Source organism: Eucalyptus grandis, chromosome 6 (assembly GCF_016545825.1).
Source record: "Eucalyptus grandis isolate ANBG69807.140 chromosome 6, ASM1654582v1, whole genome shotgun sequence".
NCBI classification, from domain to species: domain Eukaryota; kingdom Viridiplantae; phylum Streptophyta; class Magnoliopsida; order Myrtales; family Myrtaceae; genus Eucalyptus; species Eucalyptus grandis.
Window position 1 is genome coordinate 36,948,521 of NC_052617.1, and position 26,571 is coordinate 36,975,091.

Genomic DNA, 26,571 nt, shown 5'->3' on the forward strand with positions numbered 1-26,571 from the left:
CAGGTTGATCTGATGATATCAGGCAATGAAGCAGTTAAAGCTATTGCTTACATCTGAGTTGCAATTGTTTTGGGTTGTCTTCAGTCTACTTCATGAACATGAATCGACATTACCAGAAGAGTGCGGTAGCTTGGTTTGTTGGATTGTGTTCTCAACTGACCATTCTGAAAGAGTATAATGTTGAAAACCGATGGTTTATGACCCACAAAATGACTATATCAGGTGAGAGGTAAACCTTGTTGTAAAAATAGCGGACGCGGAAGTTAATCAGGATTTTGTAATTAGGTCATTGTGAAATTACTAAAAGAAATATATGAGGAACAATAAAGAATCCAAAGGTTTATGTGATTCATCCTCGAGGTGAGTTAGTAGCAAAAATCTACTGTAATCAGAAAATTAGAATTATAATCGCTCAACACACTCGAGTATTTTTCATGTTTAAAGGAAACTCAAACCCAATGTTTTAACAAATAAATGAGTCATTTTGGATATAGAAAAATTCACAGCACAAATTACACGCTTCGCCTGCGGTCAAGTAGAAGCTCACTTTGAAACGGCCGAAAATCAAGGACCTCGGCCTTGATTTCCTTTCTTTGCGGCACGGTTTTCTAGGAAGTCACTGCGCATCCGTCAAATCCTCCATTTTGCTGTGCTGCAACAACTCTGAAGGATTACGAGTATGTTTTTTGACGTAAAGTGTGTGCGCGCCCCTTTCTTTGGTTTGGCCAATTTGCAGTATGTGTGTGTGCCCCTTTATTTGGTTCAGCCAATCTGCAGTCCAACTCTTGATTTGGGTTAAACTTGCATATTTGTCTGATCGGGTCAGGTTTTGCTGTGTAAAAAGTTGACTTTTGATCAATGGAAACGCATATGCTTTCGAAGGTCTTCATTTCTTATTTAGGTATGGAGCCGAGTAGAGGTTTGGTTGAAGCAAGTTCAGCTACGGACACTTAGACTAGACTTTGTCTTAGGATTAATTTTGCTTTGAATAAGAAAAATTCGGATAGTTCAATACAAGTTTTCTATCTCCATTTCTTTGTCTACTGGTTTCCGTGTCCCTTCTGATGTGTACAATTACATCATTCTTTTATTGGAAATTTTCATTGGTAGGAGACCCACGAAAGAGGCTTTCGACCATTTGAATCTCCACACCTTTGTAAACGTGATTTTGCCAAACTGAGTGATGGAGATCGTGGACTAGGCCATTTTAATGGAGAAAGTGAGAATGACATTGAGAGGATGAGAGATTGCATTGCCTCTGTTTTAGGGATTGGAGTTGCATGTTTGATTGAGTCGCCCCAAAATTGGATGGACATGGCCAAAGCACTCAAGGAACTGTATAGGATCAGGGCTAGGTATGGAGTCGAGTAGAGGTTTGGTTGAAGTGAGTTCGGCACATGGACACTTGGACTAGACTATTCTTGGGATTAATTTAGCTTTGAACAATAAACATTCGGATCCAATTTTCTCTACATTCTTACTATTTTCTTTATCTGGATTTTCTGTTTCTAATTTTTCCCCTGGAAGTTCTCTAATAAATTTTGAGTAATTCCTATTAATCTTAAGTTTTTCAACATTAGATAATGTGAGTACTACGTGCCTTTTGTCGCAAAAAGAGAGTTTTATTTAACAATTGACGCAGATGATCTCATCCTATCATTATCAGAATATTATTAAATTATTTTGAGATTCCATAGTATCTGATGAAATTAAAATTGACCATGTAATTTTGCATATATGCTTAGGTAAATGGTTTTCTCTTTAGATCACTTCCTTTCCTTCATCAATACCTCTGAATTGCAATACATTATTGTGTCAATGCGATGAATTCTCCGAATATTATGATAATATCATAGTATCTCTTCTCAAACTCAAGGTTATACCAAGGAAACCAACTGGAGCTTGGAAACTAGAAAACCAAGCAAGAAAGGAGCCTTTGTAAGATCATTTGCAGTTTGAACATCAGAAGGGACACGGAAGAGATCAACAGTTCCTTGGAAAACATGTTGTCAAGTAGAGTAACGGTTGTTAATATTCAAATCCACACACGAGGGAGACTTGACCCAAAGGCATGGTAGTAGTTTGTGGGAACTTACTCGAGCAAATCTTAGGTGCATATTAGCAATCTTTCAAGCGGCCTGTGCCGCAAAATTATATGCATTTCAATTCTTTTGTCAATTAGAGAAGATAGCATTGAAGTTTTTGGAGTGATGGAATTCATAATCGTGTATCTGTTTAATGTAACTATTTTCCAGATCAACTCTAAATTACAGAGGCATCAAGTTTTCTTCTCGCCAAATCCGTTAGCTCTGGGAAGAGTAGAATCAGAATTAAAGCAGAGCGCCGCATCTTTTTGGGGAAGAATTATCATCACCACAATTCTAGATCTGGAAAAATATCCATCGCCTGGGACGAGCATGTCCTTCTGGGGCAGTTAGCTATATATTACGAGAGTATTAGACGTGCTAAAATGTGAATCCTCCAAGCATAGTGTTATTTCTAGCAGGCGTGGTAATGCCCCTTTGTTTTGAGTGGGGGGAAAAGTCTGCGAGCTGAAGAAATTTAAGCTGGAAGCCTCGCCAAGCTGCTGGCCACATACTTCGCACTTCGGTGTGGTTTTGCAGAATTCCATTTAGGATTTTTGTCATTTGACAATGGTATTGGATTGGAAGATAAGTATATTATAAATTGAACATTCTAGAGAGCGCTTGTCAAAGTGCAACCTCCCTTCTTTTAGATAAATGGAAGACTCTCTCCCATGCTATCCTTTTGGTAAAACCCATCACTTCAACATCTAATGAAGGCCCATTGTTCATGTCGTCCAATACAAACATGTCCTAACAACAGAAAATTTGTTAGTTTTTGTTGTCTTGTCTACTGGCAAAGAATTTTTGGAAAGTAAACCAAGTGCAGAACCTAGTTTGAATCGTCATGAAGTTGCATCTTCTCAATTAACATGATTATTTGCTGGTTAATATTCATCTTGGAAAGAGGAAGATTGCATCTTAAGTTGACCAACAACCCAATATGCTTATTGTGAAGAATTATTGCATCATTGGCAAAATGATGTCAAACCAGTTACCTACTCCTTGGTCCCAACCACTTCTAACTTGTTGAGTACACTAGACATTCTTGCTTTTGGTAATGTTTCCAAAATCTGAGATATCACTGAGAAGCTGTCTGAAATTCTTATATTACCAAAAGCTTTAAAAGGTTGGATCATTGAATGATCTTGAATTGTATGGCACAGTGGCATAGGCCCTGAGCCACCCCACTGAACTTATAGAGTCTTGAATATTTTTTACCAAAGGATTTGCGACTACCGGCTTTTAGTTTTGTCAAAGTAATGTCATATGGACTTGGTCTGAGACTGCAACATGCCTGTGGTCAAGTTAAAATATCCACGTGTATGATCTTGAAATCGCCTTTGGTGAATCTTGTAGATAGAGGTCCAGTGGTTTAGGTTGCCTTAAGTGTGAGCCATTCTTTAGTTCAGTTTCCAATTGAGTGGTTTTTTCCCCCTTTGGTTGAGTGCTACTCATGAACCATAGCGATCCAACATAAAGATTTTTTCATCGACTTGGTTTTTTTTATTGGTGCTCTCCAATAAGAATGCTACTGGCTAGGCTCTTTTACTAAAGTGTGACACATGTACACTGCAATGAAGCTTGAAAAATAAGCAAACGGAATCTGTCCATTGAAAGTTCCTGTTTGGTTCAGCTTCAATTTTGCTCAATTGGAGCTTACCAATTTTCTTCGAAATCCTCATTCATATCCGATTTTTAAATAAAAAATAACGGTAACTCAAGACACTATGGTTAATTTTTTATAATTAGAAATCCGAATTTAATAAATAAAAAATAATGGTCGTTGATCAGTGTCAAATCTCATCCATATGTGCACTCACATTTTTTCAGTGTGGGACAAGGGACCTCTTAAAACCAACATGATCTTCAAATCACCTTGGGTCAATCTTCTTCTTCTTCTTTGTTTTTGGGTCGAGTCTTGCTCATGAACCATAGCAGTCCAACGTAAATTTTTTTTCATCGACTTGGTCCTTTTATTCGTCCTCTCTAATAAGAATGCTATTGGCTCGGCTCTTTTACTAGAGCGTAGCACATGGACATTGCAATGAAGCTTGAAAAATAAGCACAAGGAAGCTGTCCCTTGAAGCTTGTTTTTTTGGTTCAGCTCCAATTTTGCACAATTGCGGCTTAACAATTTTCTTGGAAATCTTCATTCATATCCTATTTCATGTAACGCAGTGGCCGTTCTAGCTCTTTTTTACTTTGCTTTTGTTCATAAAAACTATAAAGCCTCCTCATTGTGCCTGCTAAACTCTTTCTTGGTCCCATCAATCTATTTGCGCATGTGCAAATATAGGATTGAAATGCCGGTATGTGACCTCGGCAATAGAGAGTAGGCGGTTCAAGCTATTGCATATTGTTTTCCCCTATTTCTCTTTTTCTCTTGAAATCTTCGACTTTTCATTTTTTATCACTTTGCCATATTGTTGTCAAATTTAGGTCCCCCGGTAAAAGGCGAGAGGAAATTGCCATGTTAATGGAATGGGAAACAGTTATTCGTGAAATCCCCATATTCAACAGCACCAATTACTTTGGCGGATTGTCTTTATTCCAGGTCAGATGGATGGTTCATGCTTCTACATTTATAGATTCTTCATGTCCCGTTCGGGTCACTGTTTGTCTTGATTTTTATTTTATTTTTTACTTTTTGGTAATAATCACTCTACTTAAATTATCTCACTGGCACAGCCCAAAATCAGCTTAAAATGCTTAGACATGGATGGCTTTCTTTAATTTTCCCAATTGATATCAGAGGCGCAATGGGGATCCACTACGCGTATACATGGATCTGGAGGCTGGACGAAGGAGATCAGGCCGAGAAGATATCTTCATCAGTTACCATGCAAAGGACGATGTCCAGTCAACCTATGCTTGATCACTTCTCCACAATGTGAGGGACTTCTCGTCGGTCCCCCTGGAGTCTCATCTTGATTCTCTCCCTATTAACTTATGATCTCTTAAATGTGTTAAATCTTGCTTTTGCAAAACCTAGGAGACGCTGGTTTACTGGTCTTCCGCCCGTTGCCTTCCTCAAAGGAACGAACTCGCAAAAAAGCTCCCCAATTTGCTACCTCACCATTCATTTGGCAAGTGTTTAAATAATGTCGGGGGTCTCGACAAGGCACTTTCTTTCTATCCCGAGTGTGCCAATGATGCCATTGTCACTCCAAAATGGTTGGGACCGTTTGCATTGTGCCATGACTCATTATAAGTTTGCTCTCACAATCGAGAACACTTGGACGGAAAGTTACGTGACAAAGAAGCTATTTTATGCTCTGAATTATGGGACAGTCCTTATCTATTTGTTGCGAGTATACAACAGAAGTCCAATACCTAAATCCAAGCAGATTTCCAGTTGGACCCACATTTACTTAAAAGCTTAAGCTAATGAGTTATGGGCCAATTAAAATATTAATTGCTTAACACCACATCAATTCTCCAATGTGAGATATGTATCCTAACAATCTCCCTTTCACGTGTGAGTTCCAATGTTAGGTCTGCTCCCTCTTAATTCAGGAATTCCTTCAAGCCCAACTTCATCCTCACAGGTCCATGTCACTACACCACAAAGCCCATTTGTCTGACTACAACCATTGGCTCCGATACCATTTGTTAAGAAAGTGTCACAGAAGTCCGATACCTTCACTTGGGGAGATTGCCAATAGGGAGCCCAAATCTAAGCCTATTAACATATTTAATTGGACCCACCTTCACTTAAAAGCTTAAGTCAATGAATTAGGGGCTAATTAGGATATATTAACTGTTCAACATCATATCAATTCTTCCATGTGGAATTTCTATAACATAACTTACACTTATATCCTAGCACTCAACACACTCAGGTGTTTCCCATGCATAAACTAAACCCAAACCCAAGGTATTAACAAATAAGCAACTCATTTTGAATATCAAAAACTCAAAACACAAATTACACGCTTTGCCTGTGACCAGATAGGAGCTCTCTTTGAAATAGCCGAAAATCAAGGACATCTTTCGTTCTTGATTTCCTTTCTTGGCAGCATTCACGGCTTTCCAGTTGCCGTGAATATAAAATTAGACAAGTATATTGATGCCCCTTTGTTTGGTTCGGCCAATCTATAGTACTTTTAAAGTCCAACTCTTGGTTTGGGTTAAACTTGCATATTTATCCAATTGGGTGGGGCTTTGCCGTGTAAGAAGGTGTCTCAATGAATTGAAAAGCATATGCTTTTGAAGATCTTCATTTCTTATATAGTTCAATCTAGAAGAGACTTAGCTTGCAGCTTGTTAGGACATAGAACTCAGTCCCAATGGAAAAGAATATGGCCATTATGTTCCTGTTTTTCTATGCCCAGCTCACATTATGGACGAGTTCAGCAAGGCAAACCAATCAAACAGATCGGCTCGCTTTAATCTACTTCAGAGACAGTGTGGATGAGGATCCACTCGGAATCCTAAGCTCGTGGAATGACTCTTCTCATCACTGTGAGTGGCAAGGTGTTGTATCCGGTGGATGGCATCCCGAAAGGGTCGTGTCCCTCTACTTGACGTTGAAAGACTTGGGAGGTCATCTATCGCCTCATGTTGGAAACCTCTATTTCCTGAGAACCCTCGATCTACAGAGCAACAGCTTTCGTGGCGAAATTCCGCAAAGCATTGGCCACTTGTTTCGCCTTCGCAATCTCATTCTTAGTAACAACTCTTTCAGCAAACAAATGCCCACCAATCTTTCTCAGTGCTCAAACCTTGAGATTTTGAATCTCATTGATAACCAACTTGTGGGCGAAATTCCTGATGAGCTCGGCTCTTTGTCAAAGCTTCAAGCTTTAGGTTTGGTTGAAAACAATCTTACAAGATCTATTCCTCGTTCTATTGGAAATCTCTCCCAACTTTACAAATTTTCCATCGCATTTAATGGGTTGCAAGGAGAGATTCCCAAGACATTGTCCAAGCTTCAAGGTTTGAGTTTTGTTCAATTGATGAATAACCAACTCACAGGCGTGATCCCTCTAGAAATCTTCAACATGTCTGGCATCGGCTATTTTATCATTGGTGACAATCAATTTAGAGGGAGCATTCCCCCTTATATCGATGATACTCTTCAATCTCTCAGTTATCTTGATTTTCATAGTAATTTGTTTACTGGCATTATACCTCCATCCTTATCAAATGCCTCCGGCCTTCACATCATCTGGTTTGACTATAATAGTTTTCATGGACCGATGCCTACAAATCTTGGAAGGCTAAAAGCTCTTGAAGAAATGTATATTTCGTCAAACCAGTTGCAAGATGACTTTAGTTTCATTACCTCATTGACTAATTGTTCAAGGCTGAAAATTATTGGGGTGGCCCACAATTTTCTTGAAGGTCCATTGCCGGATTCCATTGGCAATCTTTCCAGCAGCATTAGACGAATTGGTATGTCATCCAACAAAATGTACGGAATCATTCCTCCAAGTATTGGCAATCTCTTCAACCTGTCCTATCTTGACTTATCAAACAATTTGCTTGGTGGCTGTGTTCCTTCTTCTATCGGAGCACTCCATAACTTGATTAATTTGTACTTAATCATTAAGATGCTAACGGGAGAGATCCCGTCATCGATTAGCAATTTGACGTTCTTGAGTAGCCTTTGCTTGCAATCCAACAACTTCTACAGGGAAATACCACAGAGCCTTGGTAACTGTAGGCAGCTAATCGAGCTTGAGCTTTCGAACAATAATCTGAGTGGTTCAATCCCAAGAGAGGTTCTTAGTCTTTCTACAAATTCAATTATCTTCAGCTTGGCACATAATCAATTGAGTGGATCTCTTCCATCTCAAGTTGGGTCTTTGACCAATCTTGTCGAATTGGATCTGTCTTACAATAAGCTGACGAGACCAATTCCTAGCTCCATCAGCAAGTGCTTGCTATTGGGGCAGCTCAGCTTAGCAGTCAATTCCTTTCATGGTGAAATTCCTCCTGCTTTAGGTACATTACGGGGCTTACAAGAGTTGGATATTTCCCATAACAACTTATCTGGTGAAATCCCGAGCTTTCTTGCTCAATTTACTAATCTAAAGTACTTGAATCTATCTTCAAACAAGCTTGAAGGAGAAGTTCCAAAGCAAGGAATATTTCTCAATGCTAGTGTAGTGTCCGTCTTTGAGAATAGGAATCTTTGTGGAGGTATTGCAGAACTAAACCTTCTTCTTGCAAATCGAATACCTCTAAACCATTACGGACCAAAAAAGTTAGAGTAATCGCCACAGTGGCGGCTATCTTGTCATATTTCATTTTGTGTCTTTGTCTGTTTATCTTTTGGTACCAAAAAAGGAAGTCGAAAAAAAATACCTCTTCAACTGAATTGCCATTTGAACACAAATTTTCGATGGTCTCTTATGAAAAGCTCTTTAGAGCCACAAACGGATTCTCTAAGAACAATGTGATCGGTAAAGGGAGATATGGTATCGTCTATAAAGCAACCACACAAGAAGGTGGCTGGGTGGCAGTTAAAGTGCTTAACTTGGGCCATAGAGGTGCTTTGAAGAGCATCATCTCGGAATGTCAAACCTTAAGGGCCATAAGACATCGAAATCTCGTGAAGATATTGAATGTGTGCTCAAGCGGGACTATCACGGCAACGATCTCAAAGCTCTATTGTACACATATATGGCTAATGGGAGCTTAGAGAATTGGATACACCAAGGAAACGAAGAGGACATTGAGCATGAACATGAACATGGAAAGCCAGGACATTTGGGACTAATGCAAAGGATAAACATTGCCATTGACATAGCTTCCGCAATCAATTATCTTCACAAGGATTGCAGCCCAAAGATTGTACATGGAGATCTGAAGCCGAGTAACATCCTTTTGGACAACGAGATGATGGGATGAGTTGGGGATTTTGGCTTGGCAACGATTAGCTCTGCCGCAACAATAGAGGCCATGGACATTGATGACCATAGTAGCTCAGTGGCGGTGAAGGGTTCTATAGGCTATGTCCCTCCTGGTAAGAAAATTTTCTCATTAATTGTCTAAGTTTTATTTGTATTGGCCTTTAGATGAAATATTTGTTTTCATTGTATATTGCTTGATAAATATTATTTTAGAGTATGGCATGGGGGACATGGTATCCACACAAGGCGATGTGTATAGCTATGGTATCGTTTTATTGGAAATGTTAACTGGGAGGAGACCCACGGAAAAGGCTTTTAAGGACTATTTAAATCTCCACAACTTTGTCAATGTGGCATTGCTAGACCGAGTGATGGATATTGTGGACTCAGTCATTTTTAACGGAGAAAGTGAGAATGATATTGGGAAGATGAGAGATTGCATCACCTCCATCCTAAGGATTGGAGTTGCGTGTTCGATAGAGTCGGGATGTGACCGAAGCCCTCAAGGAATTGCATAAGATCCGAGCTAGGTATAGATCCAAGTGGAGCCTTGGTTGAAGCAAGTTCAACTCCCAGACACTTGGACTAGGCTTTATCTTATGATTAATTTTGCTTTTCAAACAACAAAAATTCAGATGATTCTATTATTCATCTTAGTTTTAACTCTTTTCCACTGGGCCCAAAGCCAAACTCATAAACTAGTTAAATGCATGTAATCTATCTCCATCTCTATTCCCCCTCCCCCTCCCCCCTTTACGAACTCACTTCTCTTTATATGAATTTTCTATTTCTAATTTTCCCCCTTAAAGTCCATCCCTATTAATTTTCTTTAGATGCATAATTTTAATATATATTTATAGATTTATAAATGTCGAAATATATAAAGTAGAGATGTAACTTATAAAAGGTTATAAATTATGTCAATGTCTATTAATTTTTGAATGATAATTCAAATTGTGGCTTTATAGGAGAAGTAAATGTGACATCTTGAATTTTTTAGTCCTACTTTCAATTAAATCAATTGGGCTTTTCATTGATGAGCCTATAGTGCCGTTCTCAGAGCTGATCACTCATGAGATAACTAGACTATATAGGGAAGTCATTAAGGGATTTTAATGCAATAGACTTGAAGATTTGACCAGGAATCAGCCATTCGATCGTGCTCATCTTTAGAGGTCATTACAACATAGTTAAAAAAATCGATTAGAGATCAGAGATAGGTCGGTTCAATTGAGATATGTGGCTAAACGTAGGTGACTCCATTATCTCGTCAACTGGCACTAGACTAATTTTTCTATCATTCTGGTACCATGTATCTGTATTTGAATCCTTGAGATTTTCACGACAATCGAGAGTCGCCAATGTGTCGAGTGGGTTCATTGTGACTCAAAGAAAATTGACCACTGGTCATTTACACTAAAAATTTCTGAAAGCTACTCGGTAGCTTAAGTCACGCTAAAAACGCGTTAGAGTTAAATTAACCATGAATTTAAATACAATTTTAGAAATTGAAAGTTTGTCATGTCACAAATTATTTTAGGAACGTCGACTTAGTCTCCGAAGATTTTTCTACAAACCGAGACTTTTTGGGAAAAAGTCGTCCTAGGGCCGTTTTTATCCAGAAAATGTCAATGACCGTTTTTTATCGTACAATTGGGATGCAGGTGCGATCAATTGGTAAGGAAAAATATCAATTTGATCGATGAGGTGTTGGTTGAATTTATAGAAGCCAATTTGAGTTGATTCAAAGAGAGATTGAATGGAAATTGAACCTAAAGTCTTCAAATTCGTGGCACCCCTTGGACCCAATATTTTGGACTTCCTCAAGCTTCTAGAAAGGGGTTTTTGGTCTTGGAAATTGGCTGGCTAGCCAGCTGGGGTGAGGACCGGTCAAGGGGGGAGCATGAAGATAAGAAGAGACCAAAGGAGGTCCCACCAGCATAAGTTTGTCCCCTCTCCCTCTTCAGCCACCGTCGACACCCTCTTCCCTCTCCCTCCATTGTTGTTCGACGTCCAGTAAGTCAGAGGAGCCGTTGGAGTAGCCAGCAGCCCAGCCGAACCATCGCCCGCTGTCGTTCATCACCACTCCTCGTGTGCACACCGCCATGCCTCACCACGCGACTCCAACGTCCAGTTGTCCATCCCTGCTACCTCAAGCCGTGCCAAAGCTATCCAGCTCGCCTCCGTCACCATAGGCCACCGTTCCGCCGCTTGGAGGTCTTGTCGTTGGCCGCTAAGTACCCCTACCACCTCTGTCGCTCTTACCTCGCCATTCAAGCCACTGAAGCCGCTCCATTTAGCCCTAAATAGAAGCTGAAGAAATGGGTTTCTAGCAGCACCTTTGGCCCATTTTGAAGGTGTTCCCGGCCCCAAAAACGAGGCCCACTTTGGAGTTAGTTGAGCCCCACCGCATCCCCGTTGTTTTAAACTGAGCGGTTCATTAATCAAGTTAGTTTAACTCATTAATCCTTACTTAGTAGGTTAATGATGCTTAAGGGTTAATTAGTTTAGACTAAGATTGGTTTAGTGGATAATTAGAACGGTTTAGTGAATTAGTTAATTACCGATGCATGTTAGGTGGTTAGTTTTATGTATTTAGCAAGTAGATAGGCTCTAATATTTATTTAACGAGTCTTGAAATTTTTCCGAGCCCGTTCCGACATATAATTAGGCTTTACGGGCCTAAGTATGCATTTTTGGTAATTATGGGCATTATTTAATTAATTTTCATAATTATTTATTTTCTGAAAATTAGATCGGGATAGTTAGTGACCGGAATTTTATGTTGATTGCAGTGGTGTGATCTGTTTATTCAATTGAGCTTTAATTTGTGCAGATTTTGTGTGATTTGTATTTTAGAAATTTATTCCTAAATTTATTTAATTTTAGTAATTAATTGGAAAATAACCGAGCATCAGTTTACAACGCCAAAAATATTTTGGTGGACCATATGAAATGGTGGGATTTATGAAAAGGAAATTATGGTATTTTGGCTAAAACCGAGCGTCAGTTTACAACGTCAAAAATATTTTGGTGGACCATACGAAATGGTGAGATTTATGGAAAGGAAATTATGGCATTTTGGCTAAGGCCAACCATGTACTCACACATGGGTATTTTTATGTCATCTTGACTCTATATGTCGTCTGGTTGACTAGAATAATATGCATATTAGCTCAATGACTCTATATGTCGTCTTGAGAACGAATATAATTCATATCGGCTCGATGACTCTATATATCATCTTGAGAAGGAATAATATGTATATTAGCTCGATAACTCTATATGTCATCTTGAGAGGGAATAGTATACATATATGTCATCTTAGAAAAAGAACAGTATACTATTTATTAGCCATAAGGCAAGCTACTATCTATTTTCAGCTTAGAGTAAGATGTCTGCAAGGTGGTCAGACTTTATAGATAGTATTAATTGGGTCGACCAAGAGAAAGTCGTGATGACATGTAATCGACTGAGTCGATTGATCGATAGTTCGATTTGATTGATTGAATTGATTGGTTGATGTGATTTGTGTATTTATGAGACATACTGACTTATAGGAAGGAACGGAGGCAAAGGTAAGACCTCTGACTCATGATTATGTTTAGGCAGCCCTCAGAACGTATTTTCTTTCTAGTCAGGTCTTAGAGGATTTAACTTGTTGAGACATTGTTTCATTGGTTATTGTATAACCATTTTTAGGTCCCTAGCTGACAGCGGTGGAGGACCCGAGGTCTGAAGTTTAGAAGGTGAAGCTCAAAGAATCGGTGTTCTTGTCTGACTAGTTAGTCATATGACAATTCTATTTTGATGAAAGTCGATTCCTTTTTGTCGGCTTCAGTGTACAAACCTGTGTGTTTATAAAAAGGTCTTTTGTGAAAAATTGGTCATACTTTCCTATCTCATTTCGTTGTTGTCTAGATACTATTATTTGTTTCTACATGCGTATTAAAATGAATGGATCGGTGTTGCATCCTGGGACGTCGCTATTAATCGACCAAGAAGGGATGGGCACGTGCTCGGAGGATCAGGACATGACAGTAAAAGTAAAGTCAATGGCATTATTTTATTTTGCCAAGATTGATTTTAGATGGCAGCTTTTTTTGTACTTTTGTATTTTTTGTTGCAACAGGAAGATGGTCTTTTTAACAATATAAAATCTTAGGTAATACAATTACACAAAAAAAAAAAAAAAAAAAAAAACCCGGATTGGTGTATGTGTGACAAATTTATGCAACTTGATTTTTTACCTATAAAAAACTTCAAACTATACACTTATAACAAATTTACCTTTCGTTTTGTTAAATTTTATTATCAAATTGCTTAATTTGATGACTTGACTGGTTTGTGGTTTTAAGATCCATTTATTACATGTGTACCAATTTGTAATTTTTCATTATAGTAATCCAATTTAACGGAAATTAAGAAAGATAAATTTGTCACAAGTGTATCAGTTTTGAGTTTTTGGTAGTTAAAAATTTAATTTGAAATAAATATATTATAGGTATACCCCATTGAAATTTTCGATAAATCAAAAAATTAATTTGAAATAATGTCATAATAGAGGTATCAATTTGAGATTTTTCGTATTTTATCCAAAATTTATTATGACTTTCTTATCACGCGTCATCGTCTGGAAGTTTTCATCTCTAGGCGTCAGCCTGTCTCTCTCGCCCTCGCCGTTGCGCTTTTGCTCAGCCTATCGTCGCGGTGTCACCTCCACTCGTCGCTGTCTAATTCCTGCCTTTGCCTCCGAAGCAGCCGCCACATTTATGCTTTTAAGGTCACTCGTCGCCCCGGCCACCTCACAGCTGCCAAGCCGAGCTAAGCAACGCCTCCAGATACTCCTCATCGCCTTCTCTCTCTCTCTCTCTCTTTCTACTTGGACATGCTCCGAGGGCTTCTCGTCTTTAATTATATAAAATTGATCCTTAGCGTCATACAGGGCACTCGTGAAAAACTGAAACTTTGTTTCGGCTTATTAGAGTTGTGATACTGGATTGTGAAGGGAAAAGAAATTCGGTTTTTTACACTCCCCTCGCGAGCGCCGTATTCTCCTAGCAACGGAAGGGAAATATCTAGTAAATTGAAGCGAGGACATTCCGAGCATGAGTTCCGGTCCTGTTGAACGGCAATAGTTCCGGTCTTTTTCTTAGAAGCATCGTCCGTAGTGGCAATTCTCTTGCTTTAGGAGGCGTTTGGAGTCCTCTCAAGGTGCGAAACCCGATTAAAACAGCAAGGCTCTTGAGTTGCAAATCGATGTAGACGAATTCGCCGGTGGTGCGAGTGAAGGAGAGTATCGATTTGACAGAGAAGGAGAAGATGATCTTTGATAGGCTTCTCGCCACCGTTCGCCATTTTGATCTCTCTACCCAGCGTTCGGATGGCCCTCTGAAAGTTCTCTAATCAATTTTAAGTAATTCCTATTAATCTTAAGTTTTTCAACATTAGATAATGTGAGTGTTGCGTGACTTTTGTCGCAAAGAGAGAGTTTTATTTAACAACTAACGCGGATGATCTCATCCCATCATTATCAAAATATTGTTAAATTATTTCGAGAGTCCGTCAGATATGATGAAATTAAAATTGACTATGTAATTTTGCTTATATGCTCAGGTAAATGGTTTTCTCATTAGATTACTTCCTTTCCTTCACATATTGTTCTAATACAATACACTATCGTGTCAATCTGATGAATTCTCCTAATATTATGATAATATCATAGTATCTCTCCTCAAACTCAAGGTTGTTCTAAGGAAATCAACTGGAGTTTGGAAACTAGAAAACTAAGCAAGATAGGAGCCTCTGCAAGACTATCTACAGTTTGAACCTCAGAAGGCACACGGACAAGATCTACAGTTTTTTTGGAAAATACGTTGTCAAATAGAGTAACGATTGTTCTCAATAATCAAATCCACAGACGAGGGAGACTTGACCCAAGGGCATGGCAGTAGTCTGTGGGAACTTATCTCGAGCAAATTTTAGCTGCGTATTAGCAATCTTTCGAGTGGCCCGTGCCACAAAATTATCTGAATTTCAAAATTAGAGAAGATGGCATTGAAGTTTTTGGAGCGATGGAATTTGGAATCTTGTATCTGTTTGATGTAACTATTTTCCAGATCAAATCTATATTACAAAGGCATCAAGTTTTCTTCTAACCGAATCTAGTATCTCTAGGAAGAGCAAAATTATAATTAAAGCAAAGTGCCATATCTATTTGGGGAAGGATTATCATCACCACAACTCTAGGTCTGGAAAAATATCCATTGCTAGGGACGAGCATGTCCTTATGGGGTAGTTAGCTATATATTACGAGAGTATTAGATGGCTGAAATGTGAATCCTCCAAGCATAGTGTTATTTCTAGAAGGTGTGGTAATGCCCCTTTTTTTGAGTGGGGGGAAAAGCGTGCGAGCTGAAGTAATTTAAGCTGGAAAACTCGCCAAGCTGCTGGCCACATACTTCGCACTTCGGTGTGGTTTCTCATAATTCCGTTTAGGATTTTAGTCATTTCACAATGGCATTGTATTGGAAGATAGGTATATTATAGGATCCATTCGTTCCATGGAAAATGTGATGAAATGTGACGCCTCTGGAAAATGTTTTCTAGAAAGCCAATTTCTAGGAAAATAACTATATTTTCCGTTGTTTTGCTAAAACCTAAAAATGAACTAGAATATATTTTTCACTATTCAGTAAGGAAAAATTTTCTTCCATAAGCCCCTTTTAATAATTTTATTATTATTATATTATTTTTAAATTGCTTTTTTTAATTTTTTTGTGTTCTTTTTCTTCTTCTTCTTGTCCTTTTCTTTTCTTCTTCATTGATGTCTGGTGACCTCCGGCGAGGCTCGAGCCCTACCTAGGTGGTTCGATCTAGCGGGGCTCGAGCTCGCCGGCGGCAAGCGAGCTCAACCTCGCCACAGGCTAGTGAGGCTCAACCTCTTTAGAATTTGGTGAGCTCGAGCCTAACTAGCCTATGGTGAGGCTCTAGCTCACCTCAAGCTGGTTGCTAGCCACCACCATGACCAGCAACCAACCAAGGCTAAGGAAGAAGAAGAAAATGAAAGAAAGAAAAAAAAAAATTAAAAATTGATTTTAAATAAAAAAAATAAAAGGATAATATAAAAATAAATAAAAATTATTTTGGTGAAAGAAAGCGAGGTGGAAGAAGTTATGGAAAATATTTTCCTTAATTAATTCATTTTCTATAAAACGAACGTTAGAAAATCTAGAAAATATTTTTCAAGAAGATATTTTTCATGAAACGAATGGAACCTAAGTGGAACATTCTGGAGAGTGCTTGTGAGAGTACAATCTCCCTTCCTTTAGATAAAAGGGAAACTCTCTCCCATGCTTTCCTTTCGGTAAAACCTATCACTTCAACGCCGAAGGAAGGCCCATTATTCATTTCATCCCAATATAAAACATGTCCCAACAGCAGAAAATTTGTCGGTTTGTGCAGTCTTGTCTACCGGCGAAGAACTATTGGAAAGTGCACCAAGTGCCGAACCCAAAATTTCAGTTAGAATCTTCATTAAGTCGCATCTTCTAGATTAACACGATTATTTTCTGGTTGATATTCATCTTGAAGTGAAGAAAATTGCATCTTAGGTCGTGCAATAACCCTATAGGTTTCTTGTGAAGAATTATTGCATCATTGGCAAAAAGATGTTGGCCCAGTTACCTAGTCCTCAGTCCCAACCACTTCTAACCTGTTCGTTATATTAGACATCCTTTCTTTTGGTGATGTTTCCAAAATCTTAGATATCGCAGAAAAGCTGTCTGAAATTCTTATTTTACCAAAAGCTTTAAGAGGTTGGATCATTGACCGATCTTGAATTGTATGGCATTGTAAGGCACAGGGGCATAAGGCCCTTGAGCCAACCCACTGAACTTATAGAGTCTTGAATGTTCTCAACCAAACGATTTATGATACCAGCTTTTGTCAAAGTTATTTCATATGAACTTGGTCTGAGATTGCAACATGCCTGTGGTCAAGCTAAAATATCCATGTATGTGATCTTGTAATCACCTTGGGTCAATCTTGTGGATAGAGGTCCAAGCTGTTTAGGTTGCATTTGCTGTGAGCCATTCTTTGGTTCGGTTTCCGATTGAGTTGATTCTTCGTTTTTTTTTTATTCTTTTTTTTGGTCGAGTCCTACTCAGGAACCAAGATTTTTTCATCGACTTGGCCCTTTCCAATAAGAATGCTATTGGCTAGGCTCTTTTACTAGAGCCTGGCACGCTATGAAGCTTGAAAAATAAGCACGTGGAAGCTATCCCTTGAAGCTTGTTTTTTCGGTTCAGCTCCAATTTTGCACAATTGCAGCTTAAAAATTTTCTTGGAAATCCTCATTCAAATCCTATTTTCATGTAACTTGGCAGCTGTTCTAGCTCTTTTTACTTTGCTTTTGTACATAAAAACTATAGAGCCTCCTCTTTGTGCCTGCCAAACTCTTTTTTGGTCCCATTCATCTATACGTGCATGCACAAATATATGATTGAAATGCCGATATGTGACCTTGGAAACAGAGATTAGGCGGTTTCTAGCTATTGCAAATCGTTTTTGCCTATTGCTCTCGACTCTTTTCTCTTTAAATCTTCGACATTTTTTTTTTATCACTTGCCATGTTGTTGTCATATTTAGGTCCTCCAATAAAAGACGAGGAGAAATTCTCATGTTTAACCGCATCAATTTCTATGGCGGATTGTTTCTATTCTTGGTCAGATGGATGGTTCATGCTTCTACATTTATAGATTCTTCATGTCCCTTTCTTTTTGCTGTTTGTCTTGACCGTTTTTGCTTTTTGGTAGTAACCACTCCACTTAAATTATTTCACTGGCACAGCCCACAATCAACTTAAAATGCTTAGACATGAATGGATTTCTATAATTTTCTCGAGAGAAAATTTCAAAAGAGTAGCCGAAATACCCTTATTCTCTCAAATAAAGACCCGAAGTGGATTTTGTTTCAAATAAAGACCTAAAATAGGGGATAAGTACACTATCAGTGCCAAAATTTGTGTACAATGCTCACTTTGGTGTCAAAAGTTTCAATCGGATCATTTAAGTGCCAAAACTTTTGAATAATGATCATTTCGATGCCAATGCCAATCTGGTTGGCTGAAAATCCGACGTGGCACTTTTTTATTAATTTTTGAAGCTAATGTGGCTCGCCGGAGAGTATAGTTGGCATTTAAACAACAAAACGACGTCATTTGGTGTCTCTCCCCCAATTCAAAACCCTAAATTTGCTAGATACCACCGCCCTCTTCGTCCTCCTCTCTTCCCTTGCCGTCCTCTCCGCCGCCGCCAAGCACCGCCACCTCCTCCACCACCTCGACGAGTTCGGCGACCGCGGCGAGCAAGTCACCATCAACCCCTCCGCCTCCTTCGAGAACCCGCGCTTCCGCAACGCCTACGTCGCCCTCTAGGCCTTGAAGCAAGCCATCCTCTCCGACCCCAACAACTTCACCGCCAACTAGGTCGACCCCGACATCTGTGGCTACTCCAACGTCTTCTGCTCCCCCCGCCCCCGACGACCCCAGCATCCGCACCGTCATTGGTGTCGACCTCAACTACGGCGACATCACCAAGTACCTCCCCAAGGAGCTCAGCCTGCTCACCGACCTCGCACTCTTCCACCTCAACTCCAACCGCTTCTGCAGAAGCGTGCCATAGAAGTTCCAGAACCTAAAGCAGCTCTTCGAGTTGGATCTAAGCAACAACCGATTTGCTGGGAAGTTCCCAAGGGTCGTCTTTGGAGTTCCCAGCACTCAAGTTCTTGGACCTCCAGTTCAACAAGTTTGACGGGGTCGGTCTCGCGGGAGCTCTTTGACAACGATCTGGACGCCATTTTCATTAACAACAACTGGTTCCAATTTGACCTACCGAATAATCTCAACCACTCCCCGGTGTCGTTTTAAAAATTATGATGGTTTTCCCTCCTCCCCCTTCAATCGCCCACATCCCTCGCCTCTGCCTCCACCGTTGATGGGCTAGTCGCCATCCTCGACGGCCCCCGCGCTCGGAAGCCACGGCTTCAACCTCGACCCCGACCCCGATGATGGCCACTCGGCGGCCAAGTCGAAGGCCGTGATCTCACTCAAGTGTGAACCTCACGTCGCCGAGCGACTGTGGCCAAGCGAGCTAGGTCGACGGCCAAGCGACGGCAGCCGAGTGAGCTAGGTCGGCGGCCGATGAGGATCAGAACCCTAATTTCAATCTCCAAATAAAATAAAATAAATCCCAAAATGAGTTGTGTGGCATCGTTTTTGTGAGGCTATTCACTTAGGACGGCAAAATGACGTCATTTTCTTAAGGAGGACGGAAAACAACGTCGTTTCTCAAGCCATGTCGATTTTTTTTTTCAAATATAAAAGCCATGTAATCATTTTGGCCAAAATCTCTCGCCGGTGGCACCAAAGTGATCACTTTTCCTCCGATTTGGTACTTAAGTGATCGGATTGAAACTTTTGGTATCAAAGTGAGCGCCGTACACAACTTTTGGCAATAATAGTGTACTTATCCCCCTAAAATAGTCTTGCTTGTTTCAAATAAGGGCCTCAATTGGTTTTAGTTGTTTCAAATAAGGACCCAACCTTGCCGATCGCTGGCCGGCTAAATTTTCTGACCGGTCAAGAGTATTTTTGTCATTTGGCATTTTCTCCTTTTTTTCTTCCTTTTTTTTTCCTTTCTCTTTTTTTCTTGTTGGTTCTTCTTCTTCCTCTTCACCGTGGTGGGCTGGCCACCGGTGATGCCCACAGAGGGTTGGGCGAGGGCCACCTTCGCCAACCACAGGTGAGGGACGGTCTCGCTTGTGTGTGAAGACCTCTCCGAAGGGCCATCCGCGAGGTCAACCCTTGCCAAATCTGGCGAGGGTGGCCTTGCCCACAACCAACGAGGGCTAGGCAACCTCGTCAACCGCTGGTAAGGGCAGGCAAGGGCCTGCAAGCCCTCACCGGCCCCGGGCGAGGCCACCCTCGCCAGATCTAACAAGGGTTGGCCTCACCCGGGCCTCGCCTTTGGTGAAGGTTGGCCTTACCGGGGGCCGACGAGGGCCGACCTAGCAGATTGCCCCTGGGCAAGGGTTGCCAAGCCCAAGCAAGGCTGTCCCTCACTTGTGGCCGACGTGGATGGCCCTCACCAATGAAGGCGAACCTCACCCAGCCCTTTATGGGCATAGCTGGTGGCTAACCGGCCACCAGTGAAGAGGAAGAACAACCAAAGAAAAAGAGAGAGAGAGAGAGAGAGAGATAGAGAAAAAAAAAAATCACAAATGACGAAAATACACTTGATCGCTGGAAAGTTAGGTTCTTACTTGAAACGAATATAGCCACTTCGAGCCCTTATTTGAAACAAACATAACCACTTCAGGTCTTCATTTGAAACAACATCCACTTCAAAATTTTATTTGAGAAAGTGATGGCACTTTATATCTTTATTTAAAATAAGGTCCATTTCGAGCCCTTATTTAAGAAAAAGAAGGTACTTCGGATCCCTTTTTGGAATTTTCCATTTTCCCAATTTGGGCCGGCTTCCATGAAATTTGTTTTACATGCTGCTGCTTTAATTGAGAGCATCTTCTCTCACTGGAGATGTTAACGTCAGAGGCGCAATAGGGAGCCACTACGTGTACACATAGATCTGGATGCTGGACGAAGGAGATCAGACCGAGAAGATATCTTCATTAGTGACCATGCAAAAGAAGATGTCCAATCAACCTATGCTGGATGACTTTTCCACAATGGTGGAAATTACACGTGTCTTTTTATAAGGACAATGTGAGCTATCATCTCGTCAATCCTTCTCGAGTCTCATCTCGATTCTCTCTATATATGATCCCCTAAATGCATTAAATCTTGTTTTTGTACCCCAGGAGACGCTGGTTCATTGGTCTTCCTCTCGTTGCCTTCCTCAAAGGAACGAACTTGCAGAAAAGCTCCTCAAGTTGCTGCCTCACCATTCATTTGGCAAGTGCTTAAATAATGCGGCGATCTCGATAAGGCACTTTCTTTCTATCCCGAGTGTGCCAACGATGCCAGTGTCACTCCAAAATGGTGGGACAATTTGCACTGCGCCATGTCTCATTATAAGTTTGTTTTCACAATCGAGAACACCTGGACAGAAAGTTACGTGACGGAGAAGCTATTTTATGCTCTGGATTCCGGGGCGCTCCCCATCTATTTCGGTGCCCCCAACGTCATGGACTTTGTCCCTCCACGTTCGATCATAGACGGGAACAAGTTTAGCTCCATGGAGGAATTGGCAACTTTCGTGAAGTCCCTAGCAAACGATCCGGTGGCGTATGCCGAATACCATGCGTGGAGAAGATGTGTTGTATTAGGTAATTATGGAAACTCATGAGTGGCAAGCCTCAACAGCTTGCCGTGTCGGTCATGGGAGTTCATTGGCAAAAAAGGTGGCAGGAATGCTAGAGCTTTATGAAGAGTTGATTCTTTTTTAACACCCGTTTTGTTTCCTGATCATCCGATTGATGCGCGGTTTTTTATAAGTTTAATCCATGGACATTGACGTATATAAAGAAAGAGTTGGATGTATTAGGAGGTGGTAAATTAGACATTGATGTAAACAGGCCACTAAAAGAATCATGATGTTAATGAATACAAAGTCATTGTGAACTTAAAGTGTTTGGACTTCTCTCCAATTTTGTGAAGCGAAACCAGACTGGACTTCTCTCCGATCGGTTGTTGGTGCACTTGTTTTGTCATTTTTGAGTTTACACTGTCTTTCTGGGTCGCTTGCAACTCATATGATCGAGGATTGGAGAGGAGAGGTGGAGAAAAGGCTTGGGATGAATTTAGGAGTTTTTGCGCGAGCTATATGCAGAGTGTGATGAGAGTTGCACAAAAGGTAATGAGGGGGGTCCGCGTCTATGCTGAGATACATCATCTTCTCCTCAAAGTGTTGTACAATCATATCATGTACGCCTACTTTTATGGGTTGATGGTGTGAAACGATTGAGAAGATTTCATTTTTCGCTAGGCCCATGTTTTCCACTAAGAAGTGGTCTTCCTTTGGGTGCATGACTGACCCTTTCTAAAAGAGCAATTCACACGAGACAAGAAATTCATGGTAAGCATCCACCCATTCTTTCTTCGCCTCTTCTCTTCTTTTTTCTAAAGCAAGATTCGATTTGCCATTTGTTTGACTCACCAAATCGATAGCTCTTCGGGAGTCTTCTCTTCTTTTTTCTAAAGCAAGATTTGATTTGCCATTTATTGACCCACCAAATCGATAGCTCTTCGCTTTCCGAGTAGTTCCTTTGGGTTCACAACTGACCATTTCTCAAAGAGCAATTCATACCTAAAATGTTGAAAACCGATGGTTCAGAACCCATGAAATGACAATATATCATACGAGAGGTAAACCTTTATTGTAGAATTAATGAATGCGGAAGCTAATGAAGATCTTGTTAGAATATAATATATGGAAATGACAGGATCTTACAATTTACATTAACGCAAAATCACCAAAGAAATAAATGAGAAATAATAAGGACACCAGAAATTTACGTGGTTCAGTCCGAGTATCGGTACCTATGTCCACGGGGAGAGCCAGTAACAAATAATTCATTATAATCAGAGAAATAGAGTTTGCAATCGCTCATATGCTCGAGTGTTTTCCACACATAAATTTAATTTCAAACCCAAAATGTTTATAAATAAATAACTAACTTTGACATAAATTCACGACAAAAAAATTACCGCACATTCAAGCTCAAAGTAAAATGCTCTACATACGGCAAAACAAGAACTGGACATCTGTCTCTTCTCCACGTACATATAGCTTCACGTTCTCTACCTCTTCAAGGCTTGTGCAACATCTGGACGTGAGGACGTGCGGCTCCTTTTCTTTTTCTCCCGTAGGGCTTCTACGGCTCCTCTTCTTTTCCGCTTTTTATATGTGTGTGTGCCCAAGGTCAACAATTTGACCTGGGCCCACCTACTTTAGTCTTTAACGTGAACAAGGCTTTTGCAGAAGAAAGAAATCCTTACTTTATCTTTTATTTTATTTCCTCATTTGTGTTGTAGCGATAGGTTAACTTCCTTCTTTTATTTCCTTGCTTGTTTTGCACGTCCGAAAGAAAGTCCAATAAGAAGAAAGACTTCTTCATCCGATTTATAATCCGCTTGAAAAATCTTCCTCAACAAAATTCGATTTAACAAATTGTTATCCGAATTCAAACTCGAGACAATAATTTAATAGATATTACAATTAACTCAATTTGAAATCACCGAAGAAATAAATGAGAAACAATAAGGGCCAAAGATTTACATAATTCAATATGAGTGTTGGTACCTATATCCACGATGAGTGCCGACAGAAAAATTTACTATAATTAGATAATCAGAGTTACAATCGCTCGGCATGCTCATGTGTTTCTCATGCCTAAATTAAACCCAAACCCAAGGTATTAATAAATAAACAACTCATTTTGGATGTAAAAAACTCACAGCATAAATTACATGCTTTGCCTATGACCAAATAGCAACTCTCTTTGAAACAGCTGAAAATCAAGGACCTCGTATGTTCTTGATTTCCTTTCTTTGCGGCACACCTGGCTTTCCAATTGCTGCAAATATAAAATTAGACAAGCATGTGTATGCCCCTTTCTTTGGTTCGGCCAATCTGCATTAAGTCCACCTCTAGTCTAGGTCTTAGTCTTGGTTAAACTTGCATATTTTTCCAAATGGGTGGGGTTTCGCCGTGTGAGAAGGTGTCTTGATCAATGGAAAAGCATATGTTTTTCAAGCTCATCATTTCTTATTTAGTTCAATCTGGAATAGACTTCACTTGCAGCATCTTTGAACACAGAAACCACTCACAATGGAAAAGCATATGGCGATTATATTCCTGTTTTTCCATGCCCAGCTCACATTATGGACGAGTTCAGCGACGCAAACCAACCAGACAGATCGGCTCGCTTTAATCTACTTCAAAGACAGTGTGGATGAGGATTCGCTCGAAGTTCTGAGCTCATGGAATGACTCTTCTCATCACTGTGAGTGGCCAGGTATTGTATGCGGTGGACGGCATCCCAAAAGGGTCACGTCCCTCAACCTGATGTCAAAAGGCTTGGGCGGTCTTCTATCGCCTCATGTCGGAAACCTCTCTTTCCTTAGAAGTCTTGTTCTACAGAACAACAGCTTTCATGGCAAAATTCCGCAAAGCATTGGCCACTTGTTTCGCCTGCGCCATCTCGTTCTTAGTAACAACTCTTTCAGCGGACAAATGCCCACAAATCTTTCTCAGTGCTCAAACCTTGAGGTTTTGAATCTCATTGATAACCAACTTGTGGGTAAAATTCCCGATGAGCTTGGTTCTTTGTCAAAGCTTCAAGCTTTATTTTTGGCTAAAAACAATCTTACAGGATCTATTCCTCATTCTATTGGAAATCTCTCTCAACTTTTCTCTCTTTCCGTCATACGTAATGGGCTACAAGGAGAGATTCCCAGGAAATTGTCCAAGCTTCGTGGTTTGATGAATGTTCAACTGGCATTTAACCAACTCACTGGCAAGATCCCACTAGCAATCTTCAACATGTCCAACATTATCTATTTTTGCGCCAGTGACAATCAATTGAGAGGGAGCATTCCCCCTAATTTCGGTGATACTCTTCCTTCTCTCAGTTATCTTGATTTTTCTAGAAATATGTTTATTGGCGTTATACCCCTGTCCTTATCGAATGCCTCCAACCTTCAGTACATCTCCTTTGACCATAACGGTTTTCATGGACCGATGCCTGCAAATCTTGGAAGGCTAAAAGCTCTTGAAGGAATGTTTCTTATGTCTAACCAGTTGCGAGATGACTTTAGTTTTATTACCTCATTGACTAATTGTTCAATGCTGGAAATTATTGGGGTAGACAATAATTTTCTTGATGGTCTCTTCCCGGATTCCATCGGCAATCTTTCCAACAGCGTTAGACTAATTTCTATGTCATCCAACACAATGTATGGAACCATTCCTCCAAGTATTGGCAATCTCTTCAACTTGTCTTTTCTTGGCTTGTCAAACAATTCACTTAGCGGCCATGTTCCTTCTTGTATTGGAGCACTCTATAACTTGCGCAATTTGTACTTAAGCATTAACATGCTAACGGGAGAGATCCCATCGTCAATCGGCAATTTGACATTATTGAGTCTCCTTTACCTATCGTTCAACAACTTCTACGGGGAAATACCGCAAAGCCTTGGTAACTGCAAGCAGCTAATCGAGCTTGAGCTTTCAAACAATAATCTGAGTGGTCCAATCTCAAGGGAGGTTCTTAGTCTTTCTACCATTTTGATTATCTTCAACTTGGCACATAACCAGTTGAGTGGATCTCTTTCATCTCAAGTTGGGTCCTTGACCGATCTCTTGGAACTAGATCTGTCTTATAATAAGCTGATGGGACCAATTCCTAGCTCCATCAACGAGTGCTTGTTATTGGGGCATCTCAGCTTAGCAGTCAATTCCTTTCATGGTGAAATACCTTCGGCTTTAGGCACATTACAAGGCTTACAAGAGTTGGATGTTTCCCATAACGACTTATCTGGTGAAATCCCAAGCTTTCTTACTCAACTTATAAATCTAAAGTACTTAAATCTATCTTCAAACAAGCTTGAAGGAGAAGTTCCGAAGGAAGGAGTATTTCTCAATGCTAGTGCAGTGTTTGTCTTTGGGAATAGGAATCTCTGTGGAGGTATTGTAGAACTAAACCTTCCTTCTTGCAAATCGGGTACCTCTAAACCATTACTAACCAAAATAGTTATAGTAATCGCCATAGTGACGACCATCTTGTCAAGCTTCATTCTGTGTCTTTGCCTATTTATCATTTAGTATCGGAGAAAGAAGTCGAAATAAAATATCTCTTCAACTAAATTGTTGTTTGAATACCGATTTCTTAGGGTCTCTTATGTAGAGCTTTCTAGAGCCATAGATGGATTCACTAAGAACAATGTGATCGGTAAAGGAAGATATGGTACTATTTATAAAGGAAATACAGAGGAAGGCAGTTGGTTGGGGTTAAAGTGCTCAACTTGGGCCATAGAGGTGCTTTGAAGAGCTTTATCTTGAAATGTCAAACCTTAGGTTTCACGCCCCAAAGCCCAAGCGCGCGAACATCCCTCGACGGTCAATTAAATTGCGACGTCCTAGGACACGTCGCTGACCCATTCTTTTTTATCTTTCGACTAAACGCATGCAGAAGCGACTTAAATAAACACCTAGACAATAAACAAATAATAGAGATAGTAAAACACAATAAACGATTTCCAAAAGCCACACCTTTATTTATCCACTTGTTAACCCATGGAGTTTAACATTTACATGCCTACAATAAAATACAACTCCTACACGACCTATGAGCAAAAATGGGTCAAAAAAGGTCAGGGTTAACTCTAGCTTCACAAATGGCAAGGCCAGCCAAAAAGTGTTGCGTCACATGCCCACCATATCCACACTTAGCAGGTCTCTACGCTACAGCCCTGAAAATGGTTAACAACAACGGGGTGAGCTAAAATCTCAGCGAGTCAAATTCCTAAACCTCGATTAGGACGTAAATTCGTCTTGAATGTAGCCTAAACATACAACGGCGTACAATCTTACCTCAATACG

General features: G+C 40.2%; 1 protein-coding gene and 1 pseudogene across 1 annotated transcript; both read left to right on the forward strand.

The window, feature by feature from the left end:
* Window positions 1-25: 25 nt before the first annotated feature.
* On the forward strand, window positions 26-21,538 carry LOC104451943 (annotated as a pseudogene).
* A 2,261-nt stretch (window positions 21,539-23,799) lies between these two features.
* Window positions 23,800-26,016, forward strand: LOC104451944 (putative receptor-like protein kinase At3g47110). Its single transcript, XM_039314535.1, has 2 exons — window positions 23,800-25,657; window positions 25,877-26,016. Exons 1-2 carry the CDS (start codon window positions 23,800-23,802, stop codon window positions 26,014-26,016), a joined length of 1,998 nt encoding a protein of 665 aa, XP_039170469.1.
* Window positions 26,017-26,571: the final 555 nt, after the last annotated feature.